The sequence below is a fragment of the Rhinolophus sinicus genome, linkage group LG07 (genome assembly GCF_036562045.2).
Source record: "Rhinolophus sinicus isolate RSC01 linkage group LG07, ASM3656204v1, whole genome shotgun sequence".
In the NCBI taxonomy this organism is placed as follows: domain Eukaryota; kingdom Metazoa; phylum Chordata; class Mammalia; order Chiroptera; family Rhinolophidae; genus Rhinolophus; species Rhinolophus sinicus.
In genome coordinates this window covers 7,843,818-7,860,295 of record NC_133757.1, presented here as the reverse complement: position 1 = coordinate 7,860,295, position 16,478 = coordinate 7,843,818, and the positions used below count along the sequence as shown (strand labels likewise).

The 16,478-nt window shown below is 43.6% G+C and overlaps 1 protein-coding gene across 36 annotated transcripts in view; it reads left to right on the top strand.

Annotated features, from left to right (window-relative positions):
* Positions 1 to 16,478, top strand: part of TACC2 (transforming acidic coiled-coil containing protein 2) — a 186,365-nt gene that overhangs the window by 27,563 nt on the left and 142,324 nt on the right. For 34 of the 36 annotated variants that reach the window (XM_074338945.1, XM_074338935.1, XM_019752919.2 and 31 more), the window contains one exon: positions 4,394 to 4,503. In XM_074338945.1, the coding sequence (XP_074195046.1) occupies positions 4,394 to 4,503 (110 nt within the window). Of the gene's footprint in view, positions 1 to 728; positions 848 to 889; positions 1,181 to 4,393; positions 4,504 to 16,478 lie in introns of those variants that run through there. The other 2 variants (XM_074338932.1, XM_074338947.1) reach the window with 2 other exon arrangements.

Sequence of the window (16,478 nt, the reverse complement as noted above, 5' to 3'; positions counted from 1 at the left end):
GCCGTTTTCAATCTTTACTTGCAGGGGGCACAGCCCACCATCCCATGTGGGAATTGAACCAGCAACCTTGATGTTGAGCGCTTGCGCTCTAACCAACTGAGCTATCCGGCCGAGCCATATCTTTTTTAAAAATTTCTAGTTACATTTTAAATTGGGGAATATTTTCAGGTTTACGGAAAGCTGCAAAGATAGTACTTACTCTTCCCCCAGCTTCCTGTAAAGCCAACGTCTTTCTTAACCTTCCCTGCTACCTAGAGCCTAAACTCAGCCCTTCCTAGACATGAGGCAGAATCAAAATCCCATCACAAACTCAGCTCTGTTATTTTCTCCATCTTTTAAGGGATGGCTGGAGTCAGCTCTCTCTGACTCCAAAGCTTGTTCACTTTTCTACTGTATCACATCAGAAAAACATCCTGTCTGGGGAAGCCTAAAAGTCCAAGCTTGGGGCCTCTTCCTCCTTGGCAGGACAGGATGCCTGCCAGGGTGGTGAGCTGCTTCAACCTTTTGCTTTTGCCTTGGAGATAAAGAAATGTTTGGGACAATCGAGCAGAACTGGTCCGAGTGTTTGCCTTCCCATGACAGGGAAGATGGGCGCCTGCACTGAACATGTGTTCCTCCTCCATATTTGGTGGCCTGGCAGTTGCCTCTGAAATCTGATGCCACGGGGATGACCTTTTGTCTGTTTCCCAGCATTCACCTGTAGTCACACTGCTCCCAAGGAGCTTGTTCAAAGAGAGAGTGTGCAAGTTGGCAAGACACTCTGACCATGATCTAACCATGTTAATTAGGCGTCTTTGTTGGCATGACCAGTCAGCCATGGTCTAGAGGGATGGCGCACATTGAAGAGGTAAGGTCAGGGAACTTTTTTCTTTTTAGTGGTGAAACATTTTAGCACTTGGAAAAGTGTATTTTCCAGGACTGGAAAAGTTGCAGTGACTGTTTGAAGATTGCTTTAAAGTAGACGCAGGACTCAGAGGATTCTAGAGCCAAAGAAAGGCTGTTTACTTAAGCAATGGCAGCGAAGGAAAGATTTGAAGAAGAACTTGACAAGTCTGCTTGTCATGTGGAGGATCGCCAATTATTTTTTCCAGCCTACTATTTGGAAGCGTAAGGGGAAACTTTAGAAATGGATGCTGTTTTGCAGTGATGCCTGTGGACACAACAGACCCCTTGGAATCCTGTAAGCAACAGAGCTTAGTTCTATTGGCTAGAATGGGGGAAGTGGGAGGGGGGACACAAAGTCACTGTAGAAAATGTGGCCAAAGTGAGCGCTTCGAAGGTTGAGTGTGGGTCTCCTATTTGCAGAAGTGACTACCAGACTGACAGGGAATCATCTATTTTTCAAACATTCAACAAATATTTATAAAGTGCCTCTCTGTGCCAGGTGCTATTCTGGGCATTGGCTCGAGGCTCCTGTATCATATTTTTCACAAACGTCCAGTTGTTTTAGTTACTTGGAGCACAGCAGGAAGATCGCAGGGATCACAGGCAGCTATTTCCACTGTCTGGTAAGGTTCAAGAGCACAGGCTCCAGACCCAACCCTCTGGGTCCAAGTCCTGGCTCCACCACTTCCAAGCTGTGTGATCTTGGTCAAGTGGCTTAACCTCTCTCTGCTAAGTGATCGTATCTGTAAAGTACGGTTGTTGTAAGAATTGAATGAGTATAAATATGACAAAAGAACAGCATTTGGCACAGAGAACAGCACTTGGAGCTGAGAGGAATTGTTTATAGAAATAAGTTTGCTGTTATTGGTATGGCAGACAAAGTGCTATGTAGGCGTGTGTGTGTTATTATTGTTGTGGAAAGAACACAGGACTTCAAGGCAGAAGACCTGGCCGAGCCCCTTCGCCCTCTGTTTCTCATCTGGAAAATGGAAAACATGATTTTACCTGCCTGTCTGGCTCATAGGGCTTTGTTACGAAGCAGATGGACGTCAAAGCAGTTTGACAAGTGTGATGTGCCATCCCCGCAGGTAGTGCTATTGCTTTATTCTAACTCTCTCAATATGTTTGTGTTGGAGGGAGCTGGTATTCTTGCAGATTAGCTTTCTATGAGAAGGAGAGGTGTGGTTGAAAAGCGAGGAAGGCCTACCATTTTTAGTTCGTCCAAGACAACGCTCAGCCCTTGTCATATTTCCTTTGGCCGAGGAAGATTAGCATGTGGTCCCTTTTTTCCCCGTTAGTAAGAGCAAAGATCTGTCTCCTTCTTCCATCTGTTGTTTGCATCTGTCTGGGCTGTGAGATGTGTCAATGTCTTCTCAGAATTACTTTAAAGTAACCTTGATCATGGAATAAAGGGCAGGAGATTTATCTGTGAAATTATTTGCAGAATCATGCGCTGCAGCTAACGTGGTGATCAAAAGGGAAGCCTGTCTGCAGAACATATTTGGAGCTGAGGCTTGCATGATAGTCAGACAAGTAGACTTGAGTTACAGTTTTAAAAATTCAGGACCTGACATGAAAATGTCAGTCACTCTGTGTTGTGATTCTTGAGTTATCATAGTAAACATTTTAAATCATGCATTCAAAGGTAGTGATATTATGTAGATAAAGAACTTTCCTCAGAAGAGTCAGGAACACTTTGGAGTTTGAACTGACGGTGATTGGAAATTTGTACTGTCTTGATACTGTCCTGTAGGGATGATTGTCATCCTGGATTCACAGATCGGGAGACTGAGGCCTGCAGGACAGGGCAGGGGCTCTTGTTCTAGGGAGAGGTTTAGCCAGCAGGGCGGCCAAGCTAGCCCGGGTCAGCAGTCCCCCTCCTAGGTGAGGAATCAGCCCCAGCTCTCCCTGCCCCCTTCAACACTTTCTTGTTGAAGGGGTCAGACAGAGGTGCCTTTTCCTGGCTCTGGGGTCAGAGAGAAATGGGTCCATCCAGACTTTACTGCTGTGTGATCTTGGCCAAATACTTAACCTCTCAAAGCCTTAGCGCTAAGCAGGGACATAAATAGCATCTTCGTTAGAAGATTGTTGTGAAGATTCAATGACACAGTGCATGGAAAGCTACTGGCCCAGTGCCTGGCACTTAGTAAGTGCTCAGTAAACAGAAGTTATTGTTATTGCTGTGCTGTTGTTATTTACCCCCACATTCTGTTCTAGCAAAAGTGAATAGAGATTTTTGAATTGCAGTATCGTGTTAGCTCTGGAATGTATGGGCCACTGAGAGTTGAGGCATCTTTTATATTTTACCTCCAGGCACAATTGAGTGAGCATAAGCAGCCATTCAGAGAAATGCACCAGATGGGGAAACATCTCACCTGGGCTTTTCTCTACCTGCTGTCTCCCCTCTCTCTTCCTGCAGGCTGCCTTCTTTCACAATGGCTAGAAACAGGCTACCAGTAACCCTGCATTTGTATTCTACAGAACCCACCACCAGATTTCTGACCGTCTGGTTCTCTGAGGAATCCTGTGGAAGGATCTGGCTTGACCTGAGTCTGTGCACGCTCTGATGGGCGAGGATGTAGGGAATCTGACTGGCATTTCCATGAGAACCTCAGGGACAGAGGGTATGGGTGGAAGCGTTTTTTAAAATAAGGCAGATCCAGCCCCAAAGGAAGGGGTGTGTGTTGTTTCAGAGGGGGGAGGGGGGTTCAGGGGCCAGGGCTGTTGTCTGGGAGGACAAAATAAAAGACAACCACAGCTTTGGAAAATACTGCTTAGGGTTTATAAAGGCCCTTTTCTCATTTCTGATTTTTATATCATGCTTAAATAAACATCATTTACATTTAGTTTTTAAAACATATCTCTTTCTGTCCTGTGCTTTGAAGTTTTGATTGTCATTTAATTTTTTTTTTTCCCTCTTGGTTTGAAAAATCAACTGAACAGCAGACAAGCTTTATTGTGGGAGTTTAAAAAAACAGGTCACCAACTCTCAGAGTAGTTAGGACCTCAAATGGGTGGCCCTGAGTTTCCAAGGGCTCATTATGTTTTTCCCTCAGCTTTATTTCTTTTCTTCAGGTTTCCAACTGAATTCTGGTGTGCAAAAGCATGGTTGGGGCAGGGGGAAGAAAATGTGTTTTCATCTAGTGGTGTCACAAACATATTGGATACTTTAGATTAAATATCCCCACTTTCTCCATGGAGCAGATGACCCCCAAAGTATGGTAGGTGTCCCCGGTCTTGGTTTCTTACTAAAACACTGATCCTACTCAGCTGCAATCACTTGTGTAACTGTGTCTCTTCTCTGTTAGACGAAAGCAGGGGTCACGTTGGCTTTGCTCGTGACCAGGAGAGCTCAGTCCCAGCCCATGGTGTGTGCTCAGCTGGGTGATAAGGCAAATGAACAACTTGGCCCTTGAATGTTGTGGTCAGTGGCTCATTGATAAATGTTTTTGTGTTTTCAGAGACTCCTATTTGATTTTCTTCCCAATTTCTCTTTTTTCTGGCTCAGAGGACTTCATCAGCTCCGAGTCCGGGATCCCTGCCATCACCTGGGAACAGTCAGAATACAAAAAAGAAGCCAGAGAAGGCCGGGAGCACTGACAGTGGAGACGTGGCCAGGTAGGAGCCAAGTTCAGAGGACCGACACAGCCCAGGGCATGGCCAGCTCACTGCCGGCTCAGCATGTGCTTTGCTCCATTTGCTCTGAAAACTTCACCCTAAAACGCATGACGTGTTTCTCAGTAGTGAGGTGTTAGGAACAGTGGTTCACAGACCTTTCTGTGATAGCCTAGATCTGCATGATTGGAAAATGAATGTTTTCCTGCCCAAAGATGAAATTAGGAATTATAAGCTTCCATTCCAGCAACACTCCAGGTTGTTTATCTTCATTGTCAGAACTTGAAATGAAAAAGACCAAAGCTATCAGGGGGCTTATCAGGGGTGTCTAATTCTGTGGCTAAGTTGGGGTCTGTTGTAGGGTAGGAAGACACTGTATCCTTCTAGGTTCTTTCCACTGGTCTAATAATTAAATCTGCATGAGACAGGTTAATAAGAGAACAAACCAAATTTAATTACATACGTATGTATGTACAGGCACCCCATACACATGAGAGAGTCAGAGACCCCCACATACATGAGAGGTTCAAAGACAGGAAGGGAGAATGAGGCATCTGAGGCATTCTGAGCTAAGGACGAGGTAAGGTGCCCTGGGCTTCAGAGGGCAGGAGGGTCATTGCAGGAAGATAAGAAGAGCAGATGTTCAGTAATTAGAGGTTTCCCTGCCCTATAGATAGGTCATAAAAAGTTATCTCTGGTGATAACTCTTATTATAGGCAAAACCCTTACTTTAAATTCTTCTAGGTAGTTAGGGTCAGTGGGGGTGGAACAGAAGCTTCTCTTGAGCCTGCACGGTCTCGATTACCTTCAGCTCAAAATAGTCCACATGTAGCCAGCAGATGATGAGACAGAGGATTTACAGAACCATGACTAAGGTGATGGACGCCCCGTGCCGGGGAGACTGGTGGATGAATTCTAGAAGTCCACAAGGCAGTGGGACGTGGCCCGTGCAGGTGTGGTCCCTTGGCCAGTGGCTCCTCACTGACTCGCAGTCACGTGTTGTTTGTCCAGCCATGGCTATTGGGAAGAAGTCCAATAGATTCTTCCCATGTCATGTTCAGCACCCATTGTTTTGGGGGCATTCACAGCAGAGGGCCAGCAGACGTGAACATTCAGTCCCTAGAATGGACAGAGGCCAGGAACGCTGGAAGCAATTAATAATTGCCAGCGGGTTGAGCACATGATCTGATTGGAAAAAGCCTCCTTGACTATGAAAGCCCAGCTTCAGGGAGGGTATAATTACAGGCCTAAAGTAACAAATGACCAGGAACTCTAGACAACAAAAATGAAAAATTGAATGATAGACCCCTCCCCACTTTCCCTGTCATAGACAATAGACAGTGAAACTTTGGGTCACCAACGTTTGCAATAGCTTTTCACCTTAAGGAGTTGAAGCAACATTTGTTGCTTTGGATGTTAACTGTGGGTCAGTCATGGGTAAGTAAGAGAAACTCCTGGTGGCAGGAACTTCCAGGTCCGCTAGCATGTTCTGGGCCCCGGCTGTGCACTTTGGACTTCCTGGTATGAGCATTAGACTTTTTTCAGGAACTGGTGATCAGATGGAGCAGAATCACAGAATATGCCTTGAACAGAAGCTTTGACCTCTGTTCCACTTTCACAAACTTTTTATCACGGTAGCCGGACAAAGGTTTTAATATTTGGCTCTAACAAGACCAGATGATTGGTCTGCATCGGCTCCTGGTGACCATGAAACCAATGGATGGATTCATCTTTTCTGGAATTCTATACAAGATGAACCACTCCTAGCTGAGACCCAAGGTCCAGCTTTTCCCTTTCCATCTTTGTGAGGTTCTGGGATCTCTTAAGAGGCTGGGAAGTTATTTGGGGCCTGTGTCCCAGCTGGACTGAAGAGTAACAGCATCTCAAAGGTCTTTTGTTTCTTGTTGCTCAGCTTTAGTCAATTATTATTTTCCCCCTGAAGAAGAAGTACCTCTCACGGGCACGCAAATTGAGCATAAAAGAGGTGCCATCTAAGAGCAAGCTGAAAGAAGCAACTTCCTGTTCACAATTAACATGATTCCCCTCCATAAATGTAGGAATGTCTATTGTGCAGGGCCCTGGGCTAACTAACTCAGGACCTACCAAGAGGAGATCTGACTGGGCTTCGCCTCTCAAGGGTTACGATGAATCAGGGAGTAAGGATGTTTATAGGAAGAGAGAATGTGCTCGGGGGTCCCCTGTGTACTATTTCAGTGGGGGCACGTCACCCAAGCAGCCACAATAATGCTATCAATAGCATTTAATGTTCATTTTTACAGATGGGCGCCAGATACTATACCAAATGCTCTATATGCATAAAAATTTTCTTTTTTGTTTAATCAATTTATTTCTGATTCTGAATCTTTACTCTGCCAGGCTGGTGGGAATGCCCATGTCAGAGCCCCTCTCCTGACCTGGTGCATTGAGGCCGTCATCTGTCTCCTCCCCACCCCATCACCACCGAGATGCCCACTGTTCCAGGCCACGCTGTCCCTTGGGTCCTATGACTGTGCTGCTTTCATGTCACACTTGGCACTGGGACTCTGTGGTGAGGCCGGGAATCCCATGGCCATTCCCTTTGCTGCTCCGTGCTCATCTCCTGTATGTGCTCATCTCTCCACCAGTGTGAGGACTCTGTCAGGAAGCAGGAGGGACTCTCAGATGTCGCTCACTTTCTAAGACCTTTCCCTGCTCCCTCCTCATTGTCCCCAAATGCATTTTCCTTCTCCCTTTGCCTCAGCAGGCAGCTGGCATTTTCTCTTCAAAGGATCTATTATAAGATGTTACAAAAGATGGGAGGAGCCCTTGAGCTCAAACTGTTTCCGTTTTTACTTGTAAAAACTCCAGAGAGAAAACAGAGTGAGGCCTGCGGTGGCTCCTGTTGGACCTGAAGGCAAGGGAAGAACGCAGGGAGAAAGTCCTAGGACAATATTGCCAATGACTGTCCCTCGGCACTAAGATGATTTCCACTCTACCGATGGGGACACCGATGCTTGGAGCACTTTCACCTAAGCCCCACTGGCAGAAAGTTCCTTGTTTTTCTCTGAGGCTCTTCCTCCTTCTGAACTACACAAGAATGGGATTTATACATCCCCGCAAAGCAGTCAATTCTTTATCTGAACCGGGAGTCCGATCAGTTCAACTGCCTTGCTTTCTAGTTGCCACATGGTGTCGCCATTGTAACTTCGCCCTGCATTGGCTGTACCTCGGTAGAGGCTGGGCGGCACCTTTCTGATGCCCATCCGTGGGCATGAAGATCCTGCCGTCCTAGGACGAAGCTTAACCCCAGATTGCACCTCTTACTACTCAGCACTGTCCCCTTTGCACAGCAGCCCTGGGTACCTGCGTCTGGACTCGTTCCATGTCCACTGCCCACTATCTCATGGAGACTTCCTTTCCCTCCTTGGCTACCCACAACCAGGCAGCCCTTTCCTTTTAAATCCCCGCCACAACCAATCTTACCGTGCCACCTTTCCCTAGATATTAGAGCTATCAGGTTGCACCAGAGGAAATGACCATCTGGGTAGGTAAACAGCTGTTGGACAGGAGCCATTCCTGTGCTTCAGCATGGCACTTGCTCTTTCTTCCCAGGAAGGCCTCAGGCAGTGTTTCAGCGATGACTGACTTCTCTCAGGGAGTGAGCTAAGTGATTTCTAGGCGAAGTTCTGACACCTTTGTCCCTGAAGAAGGAAGAGTAGAAACTAGCAGCCTAGAGCCTTAACCATCATCCCCCGGTTCTCAAAAGTGAGCAGGCATCAGAGTTACCTGCCAGGCTGGTTAAAACACAGGTTGCTGGGCTTCTCCAGAGGTTCTGATTCGGTAGGTCTGGGGTGGAGCCTGAGAATTAGCTTTTCTAACAGGCTCCCTGGTGATGCAGAGGCTGCTGGTCCCTGGACCGTCCTGGAGAACTGCTGCGTACGTCACACAGCTCAGTGCTGCTGGCGGTTAGAAGCAGCCTTCTGCCGGGACTGGATTGGACAAGGAGAGTCTCTGGGTGGGGGACCCTGAACTGAAGGGGATAGCACTAGAGGCCATTCCGGGTAGGGCCAGAATTCCTGAACTGGACTTCTCTATGGCTGAGCAGAAAGTGAGCCCAGACCACAGGGGTAGATGGTCACTAAAAACAAGGTTGAAGAAGTGGGGCCAGATTGAGAACTTGGAGGTCAGGTGAGAGATTGAGATTTGTCCTGCAGGTAACAGGAAGTGGGGGAATGCTTTGTGGTTGGTTGGTTTGCATTGAAACAAAGGTTTAAGCATGCAAGGAAAGAGTTCAGAAGAAGATGAGTTTAGGGGCTCACGATTGGTGCACTGGAGGGTCAATATGGGATGCCTTGTAGTGGAGGCATGGCAGCTGGGAAACAATCCCCAGGTAGAACCCTGGTGAGTTTCAGTCATTTACAGAATTTATTCTCAGATGGGTCAATTCATTGCAGTGCTCTTCTATGTGTGACTTTAAAACTCTAAGAGCATAGGAAGAGATCTCGGTTGGGGTGAAGGATAGTAAATGAAATCAGGGCAGTGTTTTCCAGTGCCCCAAATCATAACATTTACCTGGCTCTTGGTTAACTATACGGATTCCTAGGCCCCATCCTGATCCTTCTGAATCAGAATCGCCAGGCGTGGTGTGGAGCCTGATATCGGTGTTTTTAAGAAGTACCCTGGGTGATTCTTGTGAACAGGGACATTTGGGAAATACAGATCTATTGCCAAGTCTACCTTATCGCTGGTTAAAATACCCTGTTTCCCAATCCTTCCCTTCAAGAGTCTGATCCAGTAGGTTTGGGGTGAGACCCAAAAATCTATTTTTAATAAGAAGTCCATGTGATTCTAATGATAAAATTTGGGAAACACCCAGCATTACCCGCAGGCCAATAACCATAGCCAGCTTTTGTTTGCTCTTCTGCAAACTTTTAAATGAAGGCTCAGAACTTGGGGTTAATTACTTATATCAACCCCCTGCTCCCTCTCTTCTCTATTTTTTCTTTCAACCAATCTATTGGGCACCTGTTCGGGGCCTGATACTGTGCTCGGCACAGGGAACACTGCTGGCAGGACGACCCTGGCATCTCGGCTCTAGTGAGTAAATAGGTTGTAGTGAGGAAGTCAGACGTGGACCAAATAGACGAAAGGAAGACACACGCTTTCAGGTAATATCAGGGCGCCTGAAAGATACCAAATGGGTGTTGTGATAGACAGGAACAGAGAAGGGAGTGGCCAGATTAGATGAGCTCAGTGGTTCTTGAAGTGAAGTTCCCCAGTGGGCAGGCTCAGCCTCACCTGGGAACTGGGTAGCAGTGCAAAGCCTTGGGACCTACCCTAGACTCACTGAATCAGAAACTCTAAGGGTGGGCCCCAGCGGTCTGTGTTTTAACAGGCCTGCAGGGATTCTGATGTACCTTACAGTTTGAGAACCACTGGATTAGATGGTCGGTTGACATTTGGATGGAGTCTCAAAGGACAAGAAGAAGACATGAAACGATCCATGTCTAGAGACAAGCAGTGCAAAGGGCCTGAGGTGGGAATGAATTGGGGGTATTAGAGAAACAGAAGGAGACTGATGAGGTAATGCTAGGTGGGGAGGGGGGCAGAGACCTGATCTGCCAGACTCTGGCCTGGAAGGCCATGGAGAGAAATTCAGATTTCGGTGACATAAAGTGGTGTATGTTTTAACAGAACCTCTCTGGTTGCTGTTTGGAGAATGCGGGGGCGAGATGGGGGCAAGGAGGTCAGAGAAGGGGCCATTGCAGGATCCTGGCAGGGTCTAAGGCAGGCTTTCTCGACCTTATTTTCATTATTTTCCTCTGCCTACTCTACCAGGAATCTTTGTAGACATTTTATTTCTAATCGCCCACCCCTCCCCAAGAAATTTCAATGCCACAGATATATTGTACGTGTTCATGTATTGTGGTCTTGGAGAACCACAAACCTTTGTAAGAGCTAAGAGTTTTTTTACCTCCCCAAGAGCCAATTTTCACCCGTCTGGGGAATGATACTGGCCCACTGAGAACGCCTGGAGTAAGGTGCTAACAGTGAAATGGAAAAACAAGCAGCTTTGAATATTTTGGAGAGTTTAGACTTGCTGGTGGATTGGATTTAGAAGGAAGAAGAATCAAGGAAGATTCCTAAAATTTTGGCTTCAGCATTTGGGTAAATGGGACCTTTTACTGAGATGTGAAATCTGATCAGGTCTGGTTTGTTGGCTGAGGTCCGTGGTCATAGACCAGTGTCCAGGAGGAAATCGTATTGGTACCCGGTGTTTGTGGAAGACAGCGCTGAACATCACAAACCCTGTCTCACTGGGGAAAACTCCGGGTAGACGCCATCATTGAGAGAAAAGTAAGGTTCTCCTTCGTGCTGTAGGGACGGCTCATTTCCTGCTATACGCCTGTGGTACTGTGATTTATAAGAAATACTCATACATATTTGGTCTTTGCCCTGTTCCTGGCCCAGAGCTCCTAAAAGCCTTGAAATTATCTAAGTGAAGAGAGGAAGAAAAGTATCTTTTGTTATGTTAATGAGAGGGTAAGGAGAGCACTGGTTGCTGAGTACATGGGGGGGCCAGGAGGGTGGCCTCTCAGTGGACGTGGAAGCTCCATGCCCTCTCCCCAGACCTTGCCCTGTGCGGTCTTCCATCTGGCTGTTCCTGACTTATATCCATTTATAATAAATTGGTAATCTAGTAAGTAAAATGTTTCTCTGAGTTCTGTGAGCTGCTGTAGCAAATTTATTGGACCCAAGGAGGGGTTTGTGGGAACCTCTGATTTTCAGGCAGTTGTTCATAAGTATAGGTGACAAGTAGAATTTGTGATTGACATCTGAAGTTGGGGGGAAGGGGAAGTCTTATGAGACTGACCTGTGTGATCTGACACTATTTTCCAGGTAGACAGTGTCCGAATGGAGTTGATTTGGAGGATACCCAGCTGATGCTGGAGAATCGCTTGGTGTGGTAACAAAACCACCCACACATTGGAGTAGTTGGTGCAGAATTTTAACACCCAATACCTTAAACATCCAACCATACCTCATCCTTTTCTTCGGAGGGGGGCAGGTGTCTCAGTCCATCCGACAAACATGGACCCAAAATGGGCCAAGCTCTGGGCTTTAGGCCAGAGGCACGAAGATGAACAGGACATGCTAATCTAGTCATAGAGAGAGACATGTGAGCAAATAATTCTCGAATATGCTAAATGCTATAGCAGGCTTTTGGGAGCACAGGGCGAGGAGAGTGGCCGGCCTTGCATTCTCCAGACCAGGTAGCCTTGCAACTAGGTCTCAAAACAGACTAGGAGTCAGGGAGTGTTGGGGAAAGAAAAAGGTTCCAGGCAGAGAGAACAGCTTTAACTATTATAGGTCTACAGGAAACAGAATTTAGGAGGGACTAGATGTACTAGCCTCTCAAATAGGAAATTCCAGAACGTCTTTAAATTTGGGAAAGAGGAGATGTAGCACATATTGGAGGTGCCAAAAAAAATGTACACAAGTGGACACTGTGGTCAATGTTGCTCAAGCAGTAGTTCGCCGTAATCAGAAGTGTCTGGACGCTGATGGGAACCACTTTGAGCACCTCTTGTCATTGCAGAACTCACACGTGACTTGTATTCATCTTTTGTTATTGGTATATATTGAGTATGACAATTTTAATAGTTTTTTCCTTTCTTAAAAGGTGTATACCTTTTTTGGCACCCTCTGTATATTAGGCTCAACGTCTTGGCTTTTTCAAAAATACAAACTTACTTAGAACAAAAAAAAACGTGAGGTCTGAGTAGCAGCAGCTACCGGAAGGAAGAAAGATAGTTGGGAAAAAAATGAAATTGTAGACTTCAAATGAAAGGCAAGATGTTTCTTTCTTGTACCTAGCCCCTGACTATCATTTGTGGGCTAAATCTACCTAATCCTGGGCACTGGAGCCAGGGGCTAAAACCATCACCTCACCCAGCAGCTCAGTGTGGATGAGTACAGATGATGTGAGGTGCGGAAACCCAGGTTCAGAGAGGTTAAGGAACTTGCCCCAGGTCACACAGACAAGACTCGCCTTGGTGCAACTAGAATCCAGCTTACTTTGATGCCACCTAAAGCCCTGGCTCACAGCCATCACACAGCTCTCACAGCTGTCTGAAAATATTTGTGTTGTCGTCTCCATAATTAGAAAGCAAACCCTGGTCTGTTCCTTAACATTTAATTTCCGTCTAAACAAGGTCAGTTCTGAGATGCCAAAAAACGAAAAATCAGTAACATCGGATGTGTTTTATGATGCGGCTGAAGCCAGTGCTTGATGACCTGAGCCCAGTGTGTCCTAAGCAGTAGCATTTTCCTCCTTCCAATCAGACTTTTGTGAAGACCCAGATCTAGTCACAAACTCCTGCCAAGTCGGAGCTGGGTGCAACCTCCGCCTCCAGGCCTGCTTGTGACTCATTATTTATCTCTAGCAGGAAGTAAACACTGAGAGGAGAGTAGGAGGGAGACAGGCAAGGAGTGAGCTCCCTGACTTTTGACACCCGCTGGAAAAGAAGGTCACGCACTAAATTAGGTGTGTATCTGCTTTCTGCTCATCTGGTTTCAAGAGAACATTTAGGAAGAGGGTATTTTTCCATTCTGAGATAACACCTATATACTGAAACAACTTGAAAAATAGAGAAAAGAGGAAAGTAGAGGGGGAAAAAAAATCAATTCTCCCACCATCTACAGATAACTACCCTTAAATATTAGTGAGTTTCCCTTAGACTTTTCTCTTTTTTCTAGTTCCTTCTTTAGTGACTGTGAGATAGCTATGTGTGTATATACATATATATTTATATATCTTTAAATATACAACATTTAAGTAGTATATATTACACACATTATACTACATAATATGTTATATATAAAATATATCTTTAAATAATTACTAGACTATTTTTTAGAGCCGCTTCAGGTTTATAGAAAAATCGAGCAGTACAGGGAATTCCCACATACCCCTCCCTCCTCCGTATACAGTTTCCTATGTTTTTATTATTTTGCACATTTGTAACAATCAGTAAACCATTATTGATATATTATTATCAACTAAAATCTATAGTTTACATTAAGGTTCACACTTTGTGTTGTACATTCTGTTTGGGTCTGACAAAGGCATAATGCCATGTATCTACTGTGACAATATCATATAGAATAGTTTCACTGTCTTGAAAATCTGGGCTTTACCTACTCATAACTCCCTGCCTCCCCGACCAACCCCTGGCACCCACTGATCTTTGCACTGTTTCCATGGTTTCTTTTTCTTTTCCATTATATTTTTTTTATTGATATAAAATACATACTGTGAGAGTATAAATCTGAGAGCTGGATGCATGTTTATACTCCTGTACACCTGTGTAATCACACCCAGGTCTAGATCTAGAGCAGGGGTGTCCAAACTGCGGCCCGCGGGCCAACTGAGGCCCGCAATCCATTGTTAATTGGCCCGCAACAAATTCCAAAAATATATTTAGTTTACTTAAATAAACCAGGTGAGGCAATACATATTTCACCTCGAGTGAGTGGCCCAGCTGTTTGTGTATTTTACAGCATATGGCCCTTGGTGAAAAACGTTGAAACTGTTTGGACACCCCTGGTCTAGAGCATTTCCACCCCCCCCAACATTCTCTCCTGTCCCTTCCCAGTCAATAGCCCTGCCCAAGAATAACAATTGTCCTGACTTCCATCATCACTGATTACTTTCGTCAGTCCTTGAACTTCATACAAATGGGATTAAACAGTATATATACTTTGGTACCTAGTTTCCTGTATACACTGCTACTTGTTAATTTTTAAAATTATTTTTATATGGTAAAAAACTGCATAGCATAAAACTCAAACTTCTCAACCAGTTCTAAGTACAGTTCAGTATGTTAAGTATATTCACACTGTTGTGCAACCCATGTGTCTATAGTAGAAGCTGAGATCATTGATTTGAGCCTTCCTCTGATAGATGTTTTAGTTTATTGAAAGTCACTCTTAAGTCTTGTATCTGCCACATTTTGATATTTGTGTTTTCATTTTCATTTGGTTCAAATTTCTAATTTCCATTTTAATTTCTTCTTTGACTGGTGGGCTATTTAAGAATCTATAATTTAGTTTCCAAATAGTTGGAGATTTTCCAGATATCTTCCTGTTATTGATATCTAATTTAATTCCATGGTAACCAGATAATAGACTTTGAATAATTTGAATCCTTTTGAATTTATTGAGACTTTCTCATGTGTAGAATATGGTTTGCTTTGTAAATGTTCCATCTATACTGTCACTATTGGCTAGTGTTTAAGAAATGTCAATCAAGTTACGTTGGTTGGTAGCTTTGTTCTGGTCTTCTGTATCCATACTGACTTTCTAACTATGTATTCAATCAATTATTGAGAAAGGGATGTGGAACTATCAGGTTATAATTGTAGATTTATCCATTTCTCCTTTTATCCATTTTTTCTTCATGTATTTTGAGACTCTGTTATTAGATAAACTTTTAGGATGTTTATGTCCTCATGATGAATTGAATTCTTTATCAATGCGGTGATCTTCTTTATGGCAGGTAATATTCTTTGCTTCAGCATCTCCCTTGTCTGATATAATATATACACAACAGTTTTCTTTTGATTAGCATTTTCATGGTTTATCTCCCCCCTCCATTCTTTTACTTTTAATCTATATGTGCTTTTTAAGAAAAATTTGAAACACCTTTCTTATAGACAGCATATGGTTGGATCTTGCTTTTTAAATCTATTCTGAATATCTCTGCATTTTAGCTGGAGTATTTATAACATCTATGTTTAATGTGGTTATTAATATGATTGGTTTAAATCTATAGCTTGTTATTTGTTTTCTCTGTCCATCTCTTTTTTTGTTCCTTATTTCCTCTTTTATTTATTTACTTTTTTGCCTTCTTTTGGAAAAATTCATTTTTATGATTCTACTTTGTCTTCCTTTTGACTTATTAGCTACAACTATTTATGTTTTTTAGGTGGTTGCTTTAAGATCTATAAGGTACCTCTTTAATGTATCACAAACTACTGTTAAGTGATACTATATCATTTCGTGTATAATAGAAGTCTTACAACAGTATACTTCCATCTCTCCCCTGTAGCCTTTGTATGATTGTTGTCACACGTTTTATTTCTACATGTGTTATAAATCCCACAATTTATGTTATTTTCTGCTTTACATAGCCAATTCTCTTTTAAAAGAGATTTCAATAAAAAGGAACAAAAGATCATATTTCACTGCATGATCGCCATTTCTGGTGTTCTTTATTCTTTTGTGTCACTCCTGATTGCCATCTGGTGTTATTTTCTTCTGGCTTGAAGGATTTCCTTCAACATTTCTTGAAACATAAGTCTGCTGGTGATTAATTCTTTTTGTATATCTGAAAAAAATTTTTATTTCACCTGTGTTTTAGAAAGATGTTTTCACTGGGCAAAGAATTCTAGGTTGGAAGTATTTTTTCTTCTCTCTTTCTAATTTAGAGATATTGCCCCACTGTATTCTAGCTTGCATCATTTCCCTCCACAACAAAAAATCTGATGTCTCCCTTACTTTTGTTATTTTGCCTTTTTTTCCTCTGGCTGCATTTAATATTTTTCACTTTTTTTTTTTTTAACTGATTTTAAGCAATTTGGTTTATGATATGCCTTGGTGTAAATTTCTTCTTATTGTGTTTGGATCTATGGGTTTCTAGTTTATATCATATTTGGAAAAATTTCAGTCATTATTTCTTCAAATAGTTTTTTTCAATCCCCCCTCCTTTGGGGACCTAATTACACATATATTCAGCTGCATAAAGTTGTCCCATAGCCCACTGATGCTCTGTTCATTGTTTTTTCCAGTCTTTTTCTCTTTGTGTTTCATTTTGAAGTATTTCTGTAGCTATGTTTTTAAGTCACTAATATTTTTCTCTGTAATGACTAATCTGTTATTAATTCTACCCAGGGTGTTTTTCATTTTAGACATTGCAGTTTTCATCTCTAGATGTT